Source organism: Dendrobium catenatum, unplaced genomic scaffold, assembly GCF_001605985.2.
Source record: "Dendrobium catenatum unplaced genomic scaffold, ASM160598v2 fragScaff_scaffold_853, whole genome shotgun sequence".
Taxonomy (NCBI): Eukaryota; Viridiplantae; Streptophyta; class Magnoliopsida; order Asparagales; family Orchidaceae; genus Dendrobium; species Dendrobium catenatum.
In genome coordinates, this window is record NW_021319315.1 from 2,192,677 (window position 1) to 2,213,942 (window position 21,266).

General features: G+C 38.9%; 2 protein-coding genes across 2 annotated transcripts in view; one reads left to right on the forward strand and one right to left on the reverse strand.

The window, feature by feature from the left end:
• Positions 1–11,405, reverse strand: LOC110110358 (DNA-directed RNA polymerases II, IV and V subunit 6A). The gene is made up of 6 exons (XM_020841781.2): positions 11,250–11,405; positions 4,250–4,283; positions 3,990–4,159; positions 3,846–3,897; positions 644–711; positions 1–484 (listed from the first exon to the last, which is right to left on the reverse strand). Exons 1-6 carry the CDS (start codon positions 11,282–11,284, stop codon positions 415–417), a joined length of 429 nt encoding a protein of 142 aa, XP_020697440.1. The 5' UTR covers positions 11,285–11,405; the 3' UTR covers positions 1–414.
• An 8,274-nt stretch (positions 11,406–19,679) lies between these two features.
• The window catches only part of LOC110110338 (brefeldin A-inhibited guanine nucleotide-exchange protein 3-like), a 34,561-nt gene continuing 32,974 nt past the window's right edge, over positions 19,680–21,266 (forward strand). Inside the window, exon 1 of the mRNA XM_020841756.2 lies at positions 19,680–21,077. Within this exon, the coding sequence (XP_020697415.1) occupies positions 19,894–21,077 (1,184 nt within the window). The 5' untranslated portion in view covers positions 19,680–19,893. The remainder of the gene's footprint in view (positions 21,078–21,266) is intronic.

Sequence of the window (21,266 nt, forward strand, 5' to 3'; positions counted from 1 at the left end):
TAGAAAAATTCACAAAATAGATTTAAAAACACTGCAACACTAACAATAATAGAGAGCGACTATTCATTAAACAAGTAAAAAAGGACATCCACTGACTACGACAAATTTTTTTGGGTACATTTAGGCCATTTAAGATAAACTCATACAGAAATACTCGAACCTTAGACCTCTTAGTTGGAAGCCTTAGCTCACAACCAATAGGCCAAAGAGCCAAAGAGAGCTGTATATGACTACGTCAATCACTCTCATTTCCACTCAAATTCCATCCATTAAAGACAAAAGTTGCGCAACATCCATTCACAGTTCAGCGTGATTTTTAGCCCTAAAACAACGGCAGATAAAAAGTCTATAAACAAGAGATATAGGGTCCATTTCCAGATCCTGCAGGAATGGATGAGAGGCTTGAAGGCCCTCTCAATCCCCACCAACCTGCCGCTTCCAGGAGTCCTCTACTATCAGTTCGTCAACTCCCCAATCTTCATAACTGTCACATTGTCATTATTATTCACTGACGTTAATGTTAATGAATCGATAGCCATTATTTAAGCATTTTAGTTTCTTTTCCTATTTTCACAATCGAATTCCTAGCAGCAGCAATAGAGAACAGAATACAGTAACAAAGAAAGCATCCGAGGATATTTACCTCCCATCAGGAAGATACCTTCGAATGGTGAAGGGTATCTTGCGCTCTCGAAGCTCTTTCATCGCAATCTAAAATAGCAAAACAAGGCAGACGTCAGCGAAGCAGCTGGAGATTTGAGTACAAAAAATCAAATATATACAAAACAATTCCACTCAGAACAATGAAAAATTAATGATTTATTGCCAAAGAAGGAAGAATGAAGATACATGCTCAAAATACCAGGTGCATAAATTTCCGAATGCAGTTAAAAAAAAAAAGTCATAGAATGGGTCCTGATGGGAGAGCTTGAAGCCCATAGACCTCAACAGCGAAAACTCGCCCAAGGGTAATTGTTATCAACTCGGTAAAGTAATTGCAAGGGAATCATCACTTAGTAAAACACTTCTATTGGCAGGTTAACTTGGTAAGCTGGAACCTGATGGCAAGAATGGAGAGTATAGAGCGAGTAGAGAGAGCAGAGAAGAAAACTAGAGATCACAAACAAGCAGAATATTCGCTTCAGAGAAGAGTATAGGGTTCAAGATTCAAGATTAGAATCCACAGGTTCAGGATTCAAGTCCCATAAGCTTGCTCGTTAATAAGGTCAGGCATGACACAAACAAATTTGGACTACCAACAAATAGCTAAGGCGACAGAACTGACCGAGCTTCCATCAACAATTATGTCCCTCCACTTTATTCGCTATTGCAACCAATTACTATTATAAATTGATATTTCAAGCATCACAACTAACAACTTTTAAGAAAACTAGTGACAACTTTTTACAAATCTTTGATAAGCATTTAGGTCCTAAAAGTTTCCTTGTAAATGAAAAAGGACAAGCACTACTCTCAAAATTGAGTGGGGACCAATGTACTAAACAATGGCGTCATTATAGTGTATTGTGAGGGTTTGCATTCACAACATTAGGGACTGATCTTCAAGTCCTTTTATCGGAACATAATGGACTCAATTTAAAGCTTACCTTCCATCTTTGTCCATGTCAGATTAACATTATCACCATCAGCGTTATCCCAACTAATTGCAGATGGCCTTATGAATTCCCATTCTCATTCATCAATTCTGTCAAAATCCGATCTCTTTCTCTCAAGTACCGCTCCGCTTATGGCATCGGTACGTTGTCATGCCCATAATATATCAGATGAGATGGATCCCTCCCATATAAGATTTTAAATGGCGTTGCCCTGGTTGTTGTATGAAATGAAGTGTTGTACAAATATCCCGCCTAGGCAAACCACTTTGCCCACATCTTTGGTGTATCTGATACAAAGCAACAAAAATAAATCTCCACATTGCAATTTACCACCTCCGTCTGGCCATCTGTCTAGGGGTGGTAAGCTAGGTTTCGCTTCAGGATAGTCCCCCGAATCTTAAATAACTCCCTCCATAAGTGGCTTAGAAAGCCCCTGTCTCAATCGAACACAATGGTCTTAGGTATGACATGCAAATAGACTATCTCTTTAATAAATGCGGCTGCCACTAACACTGTGGTGTATGGGAGGCGAAAGGCTTATGAAATTAATATATTTGCTCAATTTGTCCACCACCACCAGAATCACAGTGAACCCTTCTGATCTAGGCAATTCTTCAATGATATCCATAGTCACATCTTCCCACACTCGGGTAATGCTAAAGGTTGTAGAAGATCACATGGAGCCATTGCTAGGTAGTTGTGTCTTTGGAACACATCACAACTGGCAACCAACTCCTCTACATCCTTTCACATGCCCACCCAATATAGCTCCGCTGCTAGTCTATGATATAGCTTTTGAACTCCTGAATGTCCCCCAATAGTTGAGCAACGAAACTCCTACAACAAGTGAGGGATGTGTGGTGATGTGCTAAATAACACAAAAGTCAAGGGTATAACAACTTCTGACCCATTAAGGAGTAACCTGAATGGCCATCCTTGTCCTGCAATAAGTCTCCTTTAATCTTACTCAGCTCCTCAAGCTCGACAACAAGTTATTCACCCCACCAAGTCATCTCAATGAATGCCTCCTCTACTAACCCACCAACAAATCTGCCTCAAGCTAGGCAGCATGCTCTCTCTGTCGACACCCAAGTTGTCATCTTTTGGTAGTCCAACTCCTTTGTTGCCTCCTTAGTCATCGTTATGGCGAAGTACAAGAATCGTCTCAGAATAGACAACCCAAATAAGACATGTATGAGCAAGTTGTTCGTGACAGGTTGTAGCCACCACCAAGTCATCGATGTCCATGTTAGAGTAAACAATGCTCACAATCACCGAGCATACATGATCATCATTGTCAACTAGAAATAAACACTGATGTTGAGATGTTGAGTTCTTGAGCACAATTGCATCCATGATCCTGCTCCACTAGACCAACAGAATGTATCGGTCATTGAACCGAATGTGGGTCGTAGTTCTCTCTGCCCTCCCTATTTTCTTCTACTTGGTGCGAAAGATTAATCACCGCTTGCGATAGGAGGTTCACTAGAAACCCTCCTCTCCGACACTATTTTCCCCAACAACAACTCCCAAGAACCCATCCCAGAATGGTTTAAGTAAAGAACAATCAACATTTTATTATCAGCATTTAGTATATGTGATTCGGAGGAGTAAATATATTGTTAACTGCATTTCAACATTCTGGGTTTCAATGCTCATTGGGATGGTATAAACATAGCATTTAACTATAAACCACCACAATATAGAGTAGGGGTGTCAATTTCGGGTCACGGGTCGGGTTCAGGTCGAACCCGGAACTAACCCGGGTTCAAACGGATCAACCCTAACCCGACCCGGGTAGACAAACGGGTCGGAAAACCGAACCCGGACCCGACCCGGCGGGTTAACGGGTTGACCTGACCAAACCCGGTTGGCTGCTGGTATAAACATAGCATTTAACTATAAACCACCACAATATAGAATAAACTTGCCAAAACACAACTGACATCTAATCAATATAACTTTTTATAATAATTATTAATAGTCAAATCAGTAGAACTTAGAAGTTATTAAAAAAGCACCTGATTAATGGGCATAAATGAATATAACTTGCAAACATTTCCAAGAATGCTCAACTGGCCCAAACAAAACCAGGTTAAAAAAATGCACAAACGTATGTCATTTTGAAAACTCCATCAATATCTCATTAAATTATCAGTAAGAAAATCAACATGATTATGAATGCATTGAAGAAAATTCTTAATAAGAAAAAAGATATCCATGTTATACCTCCAGAGGATCAGTTTCACCTTCAAGCTCAACCATTACAGGCGCATTCATGCTGTTGGCCAAACAAAATTGGATAAAAAAAATTGCACAAGCTACAAAACAGGGATCTAGGCATCTAGCAAAAGAAAAGTTTAAAAGAAAGACCTGATCTGAAGAGCACGTGTTCCTAATATCCTTGCACGCTCATACTTTGTCATGTACTTGGATGTTTTCCTAGGATGCTCAACTGGTTCTTGCTCCTTTTCTTCATTTTCAGCACCAATAATATCATCTGGAACATCATCATTGTTTTCTTCCTCTACCTCAGCACCTTCCTGCATGTACTTAATCAACTTGATATCGTTGCCTCTTCAGCAAGCAAATAAAAGGGATATGAACCTAAGAAATAAGTAGTTAACATATACCTCAATTTCAGGTTCAGGTGGCTCATCCTCATACCTGTAGGAAATCATTTATAGTGCATGCAAGTAAAAAATAAAAGAATAAGAAGGATGACTCAAATAGATAATAGTGTTTCCAAATGTTTTCAGATAACTCTAATCACAATAATTCAAATCAATAACGTTCAAACAACAATATGGCCAACAATAGATAACAGTTAGTACCAAAGGATAAACGAAACCAACCTCAGATTTTGGATAAAGATGATGACTAAGAAGAGAATGGGAACGCCAACTAAACATTATAGTCCAAATGCTAATCTAGAAAAAATGTTTTCATGAAAATTACGAAAAATACATCAAAAATAAGAAAAAGGACGGTTCCGTGTACCACAAAAAATTTCTTTATTTACAAAATCACCAACTAGTTACTTCTATTTATCAAAAACCATTCAAATCTCAAATAGTGCATTCAAACTTTTGCTTTTACTCGCAATGATTTGTTAAATTCTTAAGGATTTGGTAGTGTCACGTGCAAATGTAGATTTATTGGCTGATTTTAAACAGTTAGGTAATAACTTCGTAAATAAGGAAATTTTTTAGGATAGGCACATAAAAAATACTATTAAGAATGTGCAGCAGAACAATAATTGATTGAGTTATAAACAAACAACGAATAAATGTTGTAGGAATAAAACAAATTGACAAAAAATGCTTTCAGCATGCACAAAAGAGAAACATCGAAGTATTAGAGTGATACAATAGGTGTTCAAGCAACCCGTCCAAATCATTTTATTAAATAAGATGCAAAACAAGAAGCAGCACCAAAATAAATGAGTATTGCGGGTTTATAAAGACGTCTAATATAGACTGAAGAGACTAAAGATTACAATAACAATGACGCCCATCCGTGCTTGCCTCACTGGGGTTTGAGGCATCACTACCAAAAGCTTCCCTAGAAACTATGGTTCCCAAATGAGTACCGCTACACCCCAAAGAAATTCAAACAAAAAATCAAATTGGAACCCCACTTTATTTACTAGGCACGATAAAAATGGAAGACAGTGCATTAAACTTTTGCTTTGGAAGTGTGTGATTGGAACATCCAAGCCAAGGGACCCCTTTTGTAAGTGTGGGGGGTTCACCCTTCCGACATATGAACACAGAACACCCCATGAACATCATATAATGAATCCATCCAAAATTTACCTATATTAAATTATATCGTTAAAGTATAAATCAAAGTAAAAAAAAACCTATACAACAATAAGAACAACGAGTTGAACAATTAAAATGTAACCTCCACAAATATGTAAACAAAAGAAACTGTGTTTATGGACGCTTCCCATAATTGCTAGATAGAAGTTTAAAGAAAATCTAATCCTAGAGTTGATTTTGCACGTATGCATACTTACGAATAAGATGGAAGAGCAGGTTACGCACATAGAAATGTTAATGATTTTCCTTAATAATAATTTCACAATTCACATGGAACTATGGAAGATGTGCTAAAAAAGGAGGGGTGACAAGAAAGGAAATATTAAAAATTACTCGTAGAACATGAAGGTGACTTGGTTGTAAGGAAAACCTAGACAAAAAGCTAAAGAAAATATAAACATGGAGGTGATCTTATATGAAAATGAATGCCGGAGAAATGGTGAAAATATAAGTTGGAAGAAGGGGTCTTGTACCACGGAATGTGATAATTTTGTTCCGGTTCAGCCCAACCCGGCCCAGGTGAGGCTGGTTCAAACCTACATGAGGCGGGCTAAGCCGCCTTCTCTAAATCCCACCGCCTAAGCATGTGGGCCCCACCTCCTTGGGCGGCAGAGAGAGAGAGAGGACGGTTTAAGCATGAGGAAGGCAATTTAAAATTAATTTATATTAGGAAGTTTTTTATTAGTAAAGATTGTATTTAAAGAACATGAGAGGCTAGGGTTAGGACATGCATGATTTGGTGTTGTTTTCTAGGAGTCTTCTTGGTGTCTTGGGCTCTAGATCCAAAATCTAGAGATTGGGAGAGACGATTCTCCTCTCAAATTGAGGATCAATTGTATCTTGCTTGGAGTTTGTATTGCTTGCTTCTACTATTGCAATCTATCGTCTTAAATTGAATTCCTCCATATTTTATTGTTTTTCTCGCTGTTTGGCCAATTATTGCTAGGGTTGCTTGCGAACTCAAGTAATTCCTCTTGGATTACTTGCGAACTCATGTAATTCCTCTTGGATTACTTGCGAACTCATGTATTTCCTATCAAATTGGTATCAGAGCAAGTCTTGGGATCGTTGGTGGGCTGATTTTAGTGAATTTCAGCGGCTGATTTTTGGTCGGGGAAGGAGAAAGTTGTTGTTTTTGTGACCCAAATTCAAAAAATTTTAATCTACAAAGATCAGTATAGGGATGGCTGCCAAGAAAGTAGATACGCTGGAAGAAAGACTTGAAGGGGAGATGAACAAAATCAAGACAACGGTGGAGGAAAGGATTTCCTTGGGACATGATGAAGAAAATGTTGGAAATCCAAAACAAAACGGCGGCTTCTGTGGCAAAAGGGGCGCAAGGGAAAAACACGAATTCTGAAATTCATGGGAAGGAAGATGAGGTGGAGATCATGGAGGGAGAAAGAAGGAAACCCTATCTAGAGCCTCTCCAGAGGGAGGATAAAGGAGGTAGGTATGGGGAAAGACATGGGTATGGAGGGGCGGAGCAAAGAGGTGCTGATTGGGAACACCATGAGGGACATTTTGGTCGCCGAGGTGTTGAATTTGAAGGAGATGGGAATTCAAAGGGGGTTTGGATTATGACAGAGCAAGGGAAGAAAGGGAGATATGGGGAGGGACAAGCACTTGGGAAATGGAGAGCTATGGAGGAGGACTAAGGGAAAATTGGGGAGATCATAAAGTAAGAAAGCTGAAGATGCCCATATTCGAAGGGGATGATGTGTATGGGTGGACTTATAAGGTGGAGAGGTACTACGCCGTAAATGGGCTCACGGAGGAGGAGGAGGAGCTAACAGCGGTAGGCTTATGTTTGCAGGGTAAGGCGCTGTTATGGTACCAGTGGAGAGACTAGAGGAGACCCATAAAGAGCTGGGGAGAATTCAAGAAATGTATAATAGAGCGTTTCCAAACCGATCCGGGAGGAGATTTCTATGAGCAGCTCTTTGCTCTTGTACAAGAGGGATTCGTAGCAGACTACCATGAGCAGTTTGAGCACCTGGCCAATAGGGTGAAGCGATTATGAGATATTGTTTTGGAGGAGAACTTCATGGAAAGGCTGAAGGCAGAGATCAGAGCGACAGTGAAAGCCTTGATGCCTCGTGACTTGGGGGAGGCAATAAAGTTGGCACAGCTAGTTGAAAATCAGAGAAATCTAGAGAGGAGAGCCAGGAGAAGCAGCTTAGGAGGTACTTACAGGATGACAAACACTCACTTAGCACCTAAGGGTCCAGCAGCAGGAGGATTTCGGGAGACTACTAGAGAAAAGACAGGAGGGAGTGGGGGAAACTTCAAAAGGCTGACAAAGAAGGAGATGCAGGAGAAGAGGATAAAGGGGTTGTGTTTTAGATGTGATGAGAAGTATATGCCAGGGCATAGGTGTAAGGACCAAACTTTTCAGGTTCTCACCGTTTATGATAACGAGGAAACTGAGGGAGGTGAAGGAGGGTTAGAGGAGATGGAGGAGAAGCTACATATGGATCTGGACGGGATTTCCCTGAACTCGGTGGTAGAATTCACTACGAATCATTCCATGAAGGTAAAGGAGGAGATAGAGGATAGGGAGGTGGTGATGTTGATTAATAGTGGGGCTACCCACAATTTCATTTTCACTCAAGTCGTCGACCAATTGGGAGTGAGATTGGTGGATACTGGTTGTTAATAGGTGATGATGGATACTGGGAAGGTGGAGAAAGGCCGGGGAATCTGTAGATGAGTGCTACTGACTGTCCAGGGTATTCAAGTGAGGGAAGATTTTCTTCCGTTGAACTTAAAGAGCACAAATATCATTCTGAGGATGAAGTGGCTGCAGACCTTGTGAGACGCCAAGGTTAATTTGGGGGCACTCACTATGGAGTTGATGGTCGATAGGAGGAAGGTGGTGATAAGAGGAGATGCAAAGCTATCCAAATCCATGGTTTCTCTTAAATCCATGGTTTCTCTTAAATCCATGGTAATGAGTATACATGAGGTGGGTGGAGGATATTTAGTAGAGCTGCACAGTTTGGAGGGAGCTAGATCGAAGGAGATAGATGACATACCCCTCTCTATACAGTCATTGATTGAGCAATTTTAGGAGGTGTTTCAACCACCTCAGGGATTGCCACCACCGAGGGAGCAGGAGCACGCCATCTCCTTGAGGGAAGGAGTGGGTGGCACCCATCAACATCAGGCCCTACCAATATCCCCAATTTCAAAAGAATGGAATTGAGAAACTAATCCGGGAGATGCTAGAGACGAGGATTATCAGGTCGAGTGTGAGTCCCTTCTCTAGTCCAGTCCTACTAGTCAAGAAGAATGATGGAAGTTGACAATTTTGTGTGGACTATAGAGCTTTGAACAAGGTGACAGTGCCAAATAAGTTTACTATTCCTGTGATTGATGAGCATTTGAATGAAATGAATGGGGCGGTGATGTTCTTCAAACTGAATTTGATGTCTGGATACCACCAAATCATAATGAGGAAGGCATATATCTCCAAGACAGCTTTCAGGACACACGAGGAGCATTATGAGTTTTTGGTAATGTTGTTTGGGATTACCAATGCCCCTACTACTTTCCAGTCACTGATGAACAGGTATTCAAGCAGTACCTCTGAAAGTTTATCTTGTATTTTTTAATGACATACTAGTGTACAACAAAACTGAGGGAGATATCTCGAGCACTTGAAGATGGTCTTAAGAGTCCTACAGGGACATCAATTAAAGGCCAATCTAAAAAAGTGATGTTTTGCCCAGACTAGTTTAGAATATATGGGACATATTGTGTCCAAAGAAGTGATGTTTTGGATCTTTTGTGGTGCTAAACATAAACAAAGTTTCAACAGAATAGCCCGAACTCTGCACTGGCTTGACATTCTCAATATTAATACAAACAAAACATTAGATGGCAAACAATGCAAAAGGCAAGTGCATCAACATACAGGTATGAAATCCAAAGCTAACTGAACAAAGAAAAGAATAGTTAATTATCTATCGAGCGCTACAAAATGAAGGTTTGGCAACCGGACCCTCCCTCCCTCCTTTATTGCAAGCTAAAGTAATTCCCTTGCATGTCATATTTCAATAAAAATAGTTGAATTTCCTCATGGCATCTTTGTTGCTTATAATAGAATATAGGTAATCCAAATCCATCTGTGAGTTACGATAGAATCATAGAACCTTACTTTATAACAAAGCAAAGAAGAAAGCAGGGAACAAGTGAGAGAAAAACACAATTTTAGAGTGATGAGATCTAGGTTTTCACTAAAGGAGCTCAAGTACAGAAAATTATGTGTGTCAAGCTCTATCTCTGACCCTCTATTTAGAGGTTTGGATTGAAGCTTGAGCAACGCAAGATTAGCTACACATAAGGCTACGTAAATAAGAAATATTACAAGAATTGTGTTGCCAACTTTTATAAGACTGTACATTAATCCTTGAATTAGTTATTTATTTAGCATCTCATCTGATAAAAGTCATATCTTTCATTTAGTTAGCTAGACAAAGTTGCTGACTTCGCTAGAGAAAGTTGCTAACTTGGCTGGATAAAGTCGCTAACTTGGCTAAAGGAAGTTAGTGAATTGGCTCGAATAAATCATGAATATGGGCAATTTCTTCATAACCACCGAGATCATGAAAAGCATAAACTGAGTTGATTTATCTCAAACCAATTTTTTGAGATATTCAGCTATACATTTAATTCCTTTATTCTCTTATAAAACATTTCTTTTTAATAATTCATTCTCATTTATGTCACCCAAGAAGAGCAACAAATGATTCACTAATATTTAGTCTAGATCAATCTTGATTGTGACATTTTATACTATCCTTATGTCCACATTAGCACTTTCAAAGTCTATAAAATATAAAGTAAGCTACTCATTTGAACATTTGGATTCATATTCCTCCTTCCTCTCCTTTCAATTAAAGTTTTTCAATTCCAGTAACTGAAATAAAAGATCATTATTCCAAAAAATAAGATTAACATATCCAAAGACGTTAATGCTAGCCTTTTTGGAAAACGTAAGAAAGAAGAAGATTCTTCTGAGGAGGAGGATAGAAAGAAGGAGACATTTGAGGGAGCGAAGGAGATATCCTCTATTAAGCCTTCAACTGTCTCATATTATTTGCCCGAAATGGCAAATGAATGCTCGGTTTTTCCTGCTAAGAATTCTTTTCCTGCGACTTTTTCTCACTTTACCCGTAAAGTCGGGTACTGAGAAGATTGTTGCTAATTGTAAAGGAAAACTTTCTTGTTTGTTTGAAACTTAGATCCATTATTTTTTTTTAAATGTTTCGCAATTTGTATGGCACATGACACGGCGATTGACTATCTAGGAAAAGAAATTATGTTGACCAATCAACCTATAATGAACCGAGTGGTGATATTGGCGAGAAAGCTATCAAAGAACCAAGACCTGAAGAACTTAAAACCAATGATAGCCGGATCCCGCGACAAGAGACGATAACTGATATTAGCGTGTAAACTGCAGCGGAATCAAAAACTAGAGTAGGACAGGTGTTGTTGAAGAGCCAAGAATTGACATCGACCAGATGGCTTCAAGAGCGCGAAGAGTTGCAATCGGCAATAGACTATTACTTCTTCTACTCCACCTTAGAAAAATGTTAACCTAAATCATCTAGAGAAACCCTCATAAAATTTGGAACATATATTTTATCTCTTCCAACCTCTTGAACTGAGAAATATTATAGGGAATGAATCTCGTTAGTAATAACGTTTGCCCTAAAAATTACACGCATAGAAATATGAAAAAAGTTGAATCGGAGATTGGATAGAAAAATATATCTTCGGGGACAGAGAAGCTAACCCCATGTCCATATCGTTGTAGTCATCATCTGCCATGTTACCAATAACCTATTGCTTTCCCAAGTTCTTCCGGTCGTGCCCTGCGTTAAATTGTCGCCCAAAACCCTAGCTTCAAGCCGTCGTGACCTTAGAGGAGAAGACGATAATTATTTATATATTCACGACTAAATTAAGTAATATTTACAAATGGATCCCTAAATTCTTATTTATTTATATAATACTTGCATTTTTACATTATATTTAAAAATAAAAATATAATTGTTGCATGCTGTTATATTCTAAGTGGCAATCCAAACTTGTTTTAAATATAATGTAAAAATGCAAGTATTATATAAATAAATACACACACAAAGTTTTACTTGAAACCTAATACATAATTCACAATAAACAAAGTAGCTTGTATGGGTGTATAATATTATATGATAGTAAAATATGTTTAAAGTAAATTAAAATGATATTTATGTTATGTGTTATGACTATCAAATAGTGTTAGTATTAAACAAGTGTAAAAAATATATGCATGACAGAAATAATAATGTAAGCATTTATTTTAATATAATGTCATAAATGTAATAATATGATAAAAAGTAAATTTTAAAATTTCATTTTAGAGCTTTTCATACTTTTCTTACACCTCTTACATCTTTGCTTTCATTTATAGCTCAATTTGTTCATATTTTCCCTTTGCCCCTAATTCCTTCATTTATCTACATTTGTTCAGGCATATATTATTTGCACATATAGATGATGCACAAGTCATTAAATCCCCACTTGAATACTATAAAGTATCAACAACAAGCCAAATGCATTTTATCCTTTCTCTATATTTTCACACATTTTTAGACTGATAAACATATAAATATTACATTTTCAATATGTATAAATAGCACATTACATGTTACAAAAATATACTAATTCATATGCATGATAAAACACTAAGAGTTACATGGGGTATATTTATGTACACATTTCAACATTTACAATTTTAAAAAATCATTCATATACAATATTAACAATAATATTTTGAAGTTATTTATTGTATTATAATAATTTTGATTAGAGTTAATATATTTGTGTAAATGCTTACAATAACATATAAATTAAAATTTCGGGTGTAAAATTATATTGTATATGTTAATACGGCAAAAATACTCTACTCTACAACAAACTTAAATTTCTGCAATAAAATTATATAAAATATTTGTAGATTTGATTTTGTATAAAATTTGATAAAATGAAATATCAAAATTCACAAGAGCGATACAATTAAAGTATCAAGTAGGTTAACAATATCCCACTTTAAGTTGGGGAATTTTTTTAGCCCGACGTAGAAAATATGCTCCGAGATCTCCAACCAAGCTTCCTCTTTCGTCTCCATCTTTTTTTTCTCTTAAACTACTCATTGAACTCTATATATGGAACAACAAAAGCATAAATGTGTTTCTTGAAGTAGATTTACTTGCAATAAGGAAAATGAAGGGAATGATATATTGTTAATTACATAAATTATTTAGTTTTATTTGTAATTTGTATGTACATTTTTTTATAAGCTAAGATTAATATTTTCATCGTATCACTTTTTCTTTTAAAATCAAACAAAAAAATGTGGGCAAAAAAAGTACTCCAAAAATTTCCAAAAATTCAATATATGCTAAACAAACATATACATCTAACTGATCCAAACATGTTACTATAAGTAGTCAAATATGCTTCAATCGCTTCTTTTGGGCTTATTTGGATCAATATAAAATCATTTGTGATGTTAATGTATTGGTTTTGTTGAGATGTTCAATTTGATTATAAATTTATTAAAATTAGAGTTCGCATGATCCTGAATTTAATACCTTAAATTTTTAATTTAAATATAATATAAAAATTCATGCGGATCAAATGAAATTTTAAAATGTGTCAGTAAAGTTTAAATAATAAATACATAAAGTTAATATTTTAGATTTAATATATGCAAATCCCTCATCGAAGAATCCCATAAAATTCTAATAATTCACTAAAAAACTCATTGTTAGGACTTAGAAGTTACATTAAATTTTTTTTGTTGGGACATTTAGGCCAATTAAGATAGATTCACACACACAACATATACATAATACTCAAATTCAAGAAATTTTAATTAATAACCTAGACTTCCAACCAACAGATTAAAATGAATTATGTACATTATAAATTGATGAAATTCGTTGCGGGCTAGAATATACGCGGCGATAGAGTTGTAATTCTGCGTTTTAGCGTTGCACGGATATCCAGCTCACACACAGAGAAGACAATATTTTTTACGCAAAAAACCTTGAAAAGGGGAAAAACCATGGGGCATAGCCCAGTTGAAAAAATTTCACTAGAATTTGAGTTGATTATAGTGGGCTGACTTGTCCTTGAGGGCAATCAAATTACAAATGTCAACCGTATGGTTGAAGTCTAGTGTTAAATCTGGCGTCACTTGGAAGTTAGGGTGTCAGTTAGTAGTCTGATAGTGACTTGGTAGGACTTTGACAACAGTTGATAGTCTGGCAGAGTTTAGGGTCTCAAGTGGGGGTCTGACGGATTTCAGGCCCTGAGGTGGTGGTCCGCCAAAGGTGAGGGCCTCAAGTGGCGGTCCAACGAGGGTGAGGGACTCAGGTGGTAGTCCGACGAAGGTGAGAGCCTCAAGTAGTGATCTGGCGAGAGTGAGGGCCTCAAGTGGTGGTACGATGAGAGTAAGGGCCTCGAGTGGTGGTTTGGCGAGGGTGAGAGCCTCGAGTGGTGGTCAGACTAAGGTGAGGGTCTCCACTGGTGGTCCGGCAAAGATGAGGGTCTTGAGTGATGGTCCGACAATGGTGAGGGCCTCGAGTGGTGGTCCGATGAGGGTGAGGGCCTCGAGTGGTAGTCCAACGATGGTGAGTGCCTCGAGTGGTGGTTGAGCGAAGGTGAGGGCCTTGAGTGGTGGTCCGGGGAGGGTGAGAGCCTCGAGTGGTGGTTCAACTAGGGCGAGGATCTCCAGTGGTGGTCCGACGGAACTCAGGCGGTGGCCGAAGAGGAGCAAGGAGACAATAATGATCTTTGATCTCTCTCTTTAAATCCTTAAGCTTGGGGTCCTTTTTCAAGAGAAATGATGGGTCTATTTATAGATTTTTGGAGCGGCATGGCCCGTAAATAGGTGAGATATTAAGGGTAAATGGTGAGTGGTTGGATGGACGAATGATGTTGAATCCCTTGATCATGGACCGTTTGATGAACATTTGAATGTCTTAGTGATGTCATAATTTGGTGATCTTAGGCTCCTTGGATTCATCTCGTCGAGCCGCTTGATTCGACTATAAGCATGTTATGTTTGGAAACTATTTGGTAATCCAAATTGTGGTTCGAACATTCCAATAACGCTTATAACCCTTGATTAGGACCCGTTTGGGCTCGGATTGGGTTGGATTTGGTGTTGTGGGTTCTTATTCTCGAGGTGCTCAGTTTGACTATAAGTTTGTTGAAATCGAAGTTCGGATGGACCCAATTTTAATTTTAGAAGTTTCCAACTTGATTTTGCATCGAGATTGGTGCCCAATTAAAATAATTTTTTGATGACATATCAAGACTATAGTTTTGAACTCTTTGATTGCAACGAGAGGCCATAGATATATGTTCAAAAATTACTGCACCCGCATCCCAGAATTTTGTGACTGTTTACTGGATATCTTTTCTCAACCCAATGTTAGCAGCCCTCTCTATGACTTCACTTTCAAAATGAAATCCCTCAAGAACATGCTCAAGCAAAAAAACTAGTCCAATGCTAACAACATTCAAAGGGATATTGAAACTCTTTCTGAGCTTCAAAATGCTGCTGTAAGGCAAATTCAGTACAATCCTCTTGATTCGTCTCTAAATGACAATCTTAAGACTATAAACTCCAAACTCATTTTCTACCAAACCACAATTTTTTGATTGGATGGCACAAAGAGCCAATGTTAATTGGCTTACTCAAGGGGAGGATGATCTTAAGTTCTTAAACTCTAATATCAATGCAAATAAGAACCATGCCCATATTAAAGAGCTATCCACTAATCATGGTGTCCTTACTGAGCATCAAGACATTTCTCTTGAATTTATTAACCACTTCACTAAGCTCTTTAACCCCACTAGAACCACTACCCAATTACACCACACCCCCATTGGGAATGTTATCCCTAACCACCTTATTTCTCCCCTCACTGATCCTGTTACTGAAGAAGAAATTAGTCACATCATTTTTTATGGGAAGAAGAATTCGGCCCCGGGACCTGACGGTTTCACGTTCGAATTTTACAGGGCTACCTGGACCACCATTAAGCATCAAGTTTGTAAGGATGTAAGTTATTTTTTTACATATTGTCATATGCCTAAGCAAATTAAATCCACTGCCATTGTGCTCATCCCCAAGCTTCCTCATGCCAACGCCGTCAAGAATTTTAGGCCCATTTCCCTTTGCAATGTTATTTATAAGGTTATTGCAAAAATCATTGCTAATAGGATGAAAACTGTTATGCCATCTATCATCCATCATAGTCAAAGTGGTTTCATACAGAAGAGAATGATTTATGATAATATCATTCTAGCTTCTGAGATTTTGGGCAAATTCAATCAGAAAAATAGCGAGAAGCTTTTATGTGCTAAATTTGATATCACCAAGGCATTCGATACGATATCAAGAGATTTTCTTTATAAAAGGTTGTCTGCGAAGGGGTTTCCTGATCTTTTTATTGATTGGATTAAAGCTTGCACTTCAGAAGTTTATTTTTTTGTATGTATTAACGGTTCTCTTGAGGGTTATTTCCAGTCCAGGTCTGGCCTCAGACAGGGCTGTCCGCTGTCTCCTTACTTGTTCAGTATTGTGATGGATGCTCTCTCCAATTCCATTAAAGAGGTCATCTCTAACTCTACCTTTGCTGCTGTCACTTCTGGTAATTATGTGGTTTCTCACTTGTTATTTGCTGATGACCTCTTGGTGTTTGGTTCGGCTAATACTGAGAATGCTATCACTCTTAACAAGGTTTTTGAGCAATTTGGTGACACCACTGGTTTATGTATTAACCCTCTTAAAAGCATAATCCTTGTTTCTAAAGACAGCCCGCAAGCTCCTGCTATATGTGACATCCTTCATATTAAGCATTCCACAACCCCTATCACCTACCTTGGACTTCCCATTTTCCATATAAAGATTAGAATCCCGGATTTCAATCCTCTTATCCAAAAGATCACTTCTCAGTTGAATGGCTGGACTGCTAAGACTCTATCCTTTGCTGGTATAATACAATTACTTAAATTCACTATTAGCAATACTATTACTTATTGGATCCGGGGTTCGATTATTCCAAAAGGTTGTTGTAAGGTTATTAACCGTTTATGTTCTAGATTTTTGTATTTTGACAACACTGACTTGAGGAAGCTCCACATTTTATCTTGGAAAAATACTTGTATCCCTATGCAGAATGGTGGACTCGGCATTCAGTCTATTAATACCTTGTATCACTCTTTTGGCTGTGCCATTATCTGGAGGTTTTTGCACTCTAACAACCTTCTTTTTTCCTGGTGGAGATCGAACCATCACTCTCTCTGGAAACCTTTATCTGGATCCCCCCCCTCCCTTTGGAAATTTTTACATGACAAAGCTCAAAGTATCAAGCATTGTATTTCCCTGAATGTGGGTACCAATATCATTCTTTCTATTATCTGGGATCCCTGGATCAGTGGCTATTCTATTGCTAATTGTTTTGATAACAATCTGGATCTTTCTCGGTTTAGCAATTTCTTCAACTAGGTGGTGGATAACATTATCGAGGATGATAAGTGGGTTGTTCCTGCTTGTTTTGGGAATGATATTACTGCTGAAATTCATGCTGTTAAGATTAATACTGATGAGGAATATCATAGTTGGCTGGGTAGTTCTAATCCCACTGCCAAGACTTTCAAACTGCAACTTTTTGCCAATCACCCAACTGTTCAGTAGCCTAAGCTTATTTGGCACAAAAAATGTTCATTGAGGTACTCTGCTTATGCGTGGTTGGCTTTTAAAATGGGCTTAAGACTGTTGAGAATTTGAAAATGCGTGGAATCACGGTTGTTAGTCCCTGTTGTTTCTGTCACACCGAACAAGATAACATTGGGCATCTATTTTTTGAATGCAGTTACCAGGGGCGGATACAACCCTCTTTTTTAGGGTGGGTAAACTCAATATGTAAAAAATAAATATAAAAAATTATATATATTGTTGCGTCCTGGAAAATTCGCGGCGGTAGAGAAATATAAAGATTAATTCCTTAGCTTTGTACGAAGATCCAGAACACAAGCAGATGAAAGAGAAGAGGGTGTAGCGTTCATATTTTGTGATAATTCAAACATAACAAATCTATATCCCATCAGAAAATTCTTCAAATCAGTTAGGATCACTTTCAAATCATACTTTATGAAAATTATATAAGCCATAAATTAGCCATTGATTGCTTTGTCAAAATGCAAGCTCAGAAGATTCATTCCAATCTACAAAATCATCAAGAATCTAATAAATTTCCTTTGTAATTGCTTCAGGCCAGCATTAAGTCTTCCTTAAATTTATCTGATTGTAATATATTTGAAGGTAACTTTTATGGAGTCTTTCAAGTTTGGTTTTCCTAATTCAAGCAGAATTTAAATTTTTTAGGATAAAAAACAGATTTATTTGTAATATATTTGTAATTCTTCTTCTTCAAAAGCAATAAATTAGCAAAAAATCATTTGGATGGATGCAGGAAGAGGTCAATGTTTGTTTTAAACTCAACAAAAAACCTTCAACATCCACATATGTGATGATTTTATTTTAACAATTAAAATGACTAAAAACAAATTCATCACTTGTAAAACAAATGAACCCAAATCCTGATGAGCACACACATTGGATTGCAAAAAAGCTATGCTTTGTAAGCTGGGGCATAGGGGAGAGTTATGATAGGGATGGGTAGGAGAAGGGGTCTCATTAAAGACGATCGTATACCGACCGAGCGCTCGATCTCTACTGTAGGTTTCGATGGCGAAAGAAGGGCCCATAAACCTACAGTTTCTCTAACTTCATCACTCGTCGCACATTCATGCGAACATAAACAAAGATTTGATTTCAATAACTCGATAAATCAATTCATGAACTTAGCTCTGAAGCAAGCAAGCAACTAAATTACAAAGAAGTAATTAAAACAGGAATGTACCATTATCTCTAAATGATTGCTTTAAATTACTCAGAGCACATAAAATCAGCTAAAAATGGAATACAAAAACGACTTCAGCAAATCAACGAAGAATGCTAAAGTTTGTTTAACCTAAAAATCGATAACTGCATGAATGAATGGAGGAGGAAAATAGGGGATATATAAGCCTCAAGAAGAAGCGAAGCATGTCCGATAATAATTTTAAGTGATTATTTCACCAAACAAATTAAATATATATATCATCAATTTATAAGAAAATGAATATAGCAGTAGACGGAATGCTTTGATGTTAGTGAATACCTAGAAGAATGTCATGACTGACGGAGCGGCGTCAAGCCTTCGGCCCACCAAATACGAACAGGGAAATAAGACGAGTGGGACGGAGGATGGGCAAACTGGCTCACGATTCAAAAATTTAGGGCAAAAAGTTTTTTTGAGGGGGGACAAAAGCTGAAAATACACCTCCATTACAACAACTTTTTTTTTTAGGGTGGGCATTTGCCCACCCTCACTTGAGCGTGGCCCGCGTGGGTCCGCCAGTAGCAATTACACTTTCATAATTATTCAGTATTTTTTGCCTTGGCTTGGTAACAGGTTGATGAAACCCAATCTTTTTCAGACCTTTGACAGTGTGTTAGACCAAGGCTTTGATAAAAACCGCATTAATCTCAACCTGTTAACTGCGTGTGCAACAATTTATTTCATTTGGAGAGCCCGAAATGATAGGATTTTTGGGGGAATTTTTGACTGTTCTGCTACAGTTATTGCTAAAATCAGATATGCTATTGAGAAGAAAAGTGTGAGCTGGAATGATATCACTTGATTTTGTTTGTGGGCTGGTATTATTGGCCGATGATGATTGCTGTTTACAGCAGCCCCTTGGATGGTCAACCTTGGCAACCAGGGGCACTGCTCTTGTGCTAACCATTCCGAGAATTATTTTTGCACAGAGCACCTGAGTCCGGCTTAGCCTTGGCTAAGTTTGATTTGCTGTTTTTTGACCTTTGGGTGATTGTATTTATTTTTCTTTATTTTGAGTCTTTGATTCTCTTTTTGTTGTTGAGAATCTACACTATAATTTTTTATTTCTTACTTGTAACCGTTTTTTTACATCAATATTATGGGCTGTTGCCCCAAAATTTTTCCAAAAAAAAAGAAAAAAGACTATAGTTTACAGCAGGACAACCTCTCAATTCCGGCAACATTCTTGGGAAAGCAAGCAAGTGCTTCTGCAAGCCCACGAAATATGTCACGGCCCTTTAATTTTTTCGCTCACGCAAGCGTCTAACTTCGATAGTTCGATTGCGACCCCGCCGCCAATGCTCGGATAGTCGGATATCATTCCTGGCGCATACCGAACTCTCGCTTCCCCACTCCCAAATTCCAGATCTGAGATAAACCGGATCCGTTACCCCCGGTTTCGCTTCTTCCGCCCGGCGTCTGGCGGCGGAAATGGCTTCATTAACAACGGAAGCTGATTTCCGACTGAGCCAGATCCTCGTCCCCGCCCTCGAGAAGATCATCAAGAACGCCGCATCATGGCGCAAGGGCCAATCCAAGCTCTCTCACCAGTGCAAATCCCTCATCGAAAGGATCTCTTCCCCTCCCCCTCCCTCTTCCCCGTCCTCTCCAGCCTCCTCCTCCGACTCCATCCCTGGCCCCCTACTTGATCTTTCCCTAGCCGAGTCCGAGCTGTTCATCTCCCCGCTCATCTCCGCCTGCTCATCCGGTTCCCTAAAACTCGCAGAGCCCGCGCTCGACTGTACCCACAAACTCATTTCTCATTCCTATCTGCACGGCGAAGCCGACCCATCAGCCGCCCCGGACGCTCAGCTCCTTGCTCGACTCATTGACGCGGCCTGCTCCTGCCAAGCGCATGCCGATGAATCCCTTGAGCTACTCATTGTGAAGACCCTTCTTTCAGCCGTAACCTCTACCTCCCTCCGCATACATGGGGACTCGCTTCTTCGTGTCGTCCGCACTTGCTACGACCTCTACCTGCACAGCCGCAACCCCGTTAACCAGACCACTGCCAAGGCTTCCCTTATTCAGATGCTTGTCATCGTCTTCCGCCGCATGGAGGCGGACTCGTCCACTGTTCCCGTCCAACCCATCGTTGTCGCGGACATCATGGCGGATCCTACCTCCGATCCCTCCGCCGCGACATCTTCCGAATTTAGCTTTGTCCAGGGCTTCATCACCAAGATCATCAGCGACATTGACGTCGTCCTCAACCCACCTACGCCCTCGGCTACTGCGGCTAAGTATGATGGTGCGTTCGAGTCCACTGCCGTCGAGAACACCAACCCTGCGGACCTGCTGGACTCCAATGACAAAGAGCTTCTGGATGCCAAGTACTGGGAGATCAGCTTGTACAAGACGGCACTGGAAGGGAGGAAGGATGAGCTTGGCGCTGACGGGATTGTGGACAGAGAGGACGATCAGGATGTTCAGATTGGAAACAAGCTGCGGAGGGATGCCTTCCTTGTGTTTCGAGCGCTCTGTAAGCTCTCTATGAAGACTCCTCCGAAGGAAGCGTTGGCGGATCCGACACTCATGAGGGGTAAGATCTTGGCTCTGGAGCTTCTCAAGATTTTGTTGGAGAATGCTGGAGCTATTTTCAGAACGAGTGATAGGTATTGCTGTTTTGTAGCCTTCTCTAATATTCATTTTCTATTCATGGCGTTATCTCATTGTTAGGGAGTGCGGGGGATCAAAGTTTCCTAGATATACTAGTTGTTAAACCCGTCAGCTCAAAGATTGATTTCATGGGCAAGGGCCTAACACTTGATATTTATATACCATCATTTTTTTGCCTAACTGGT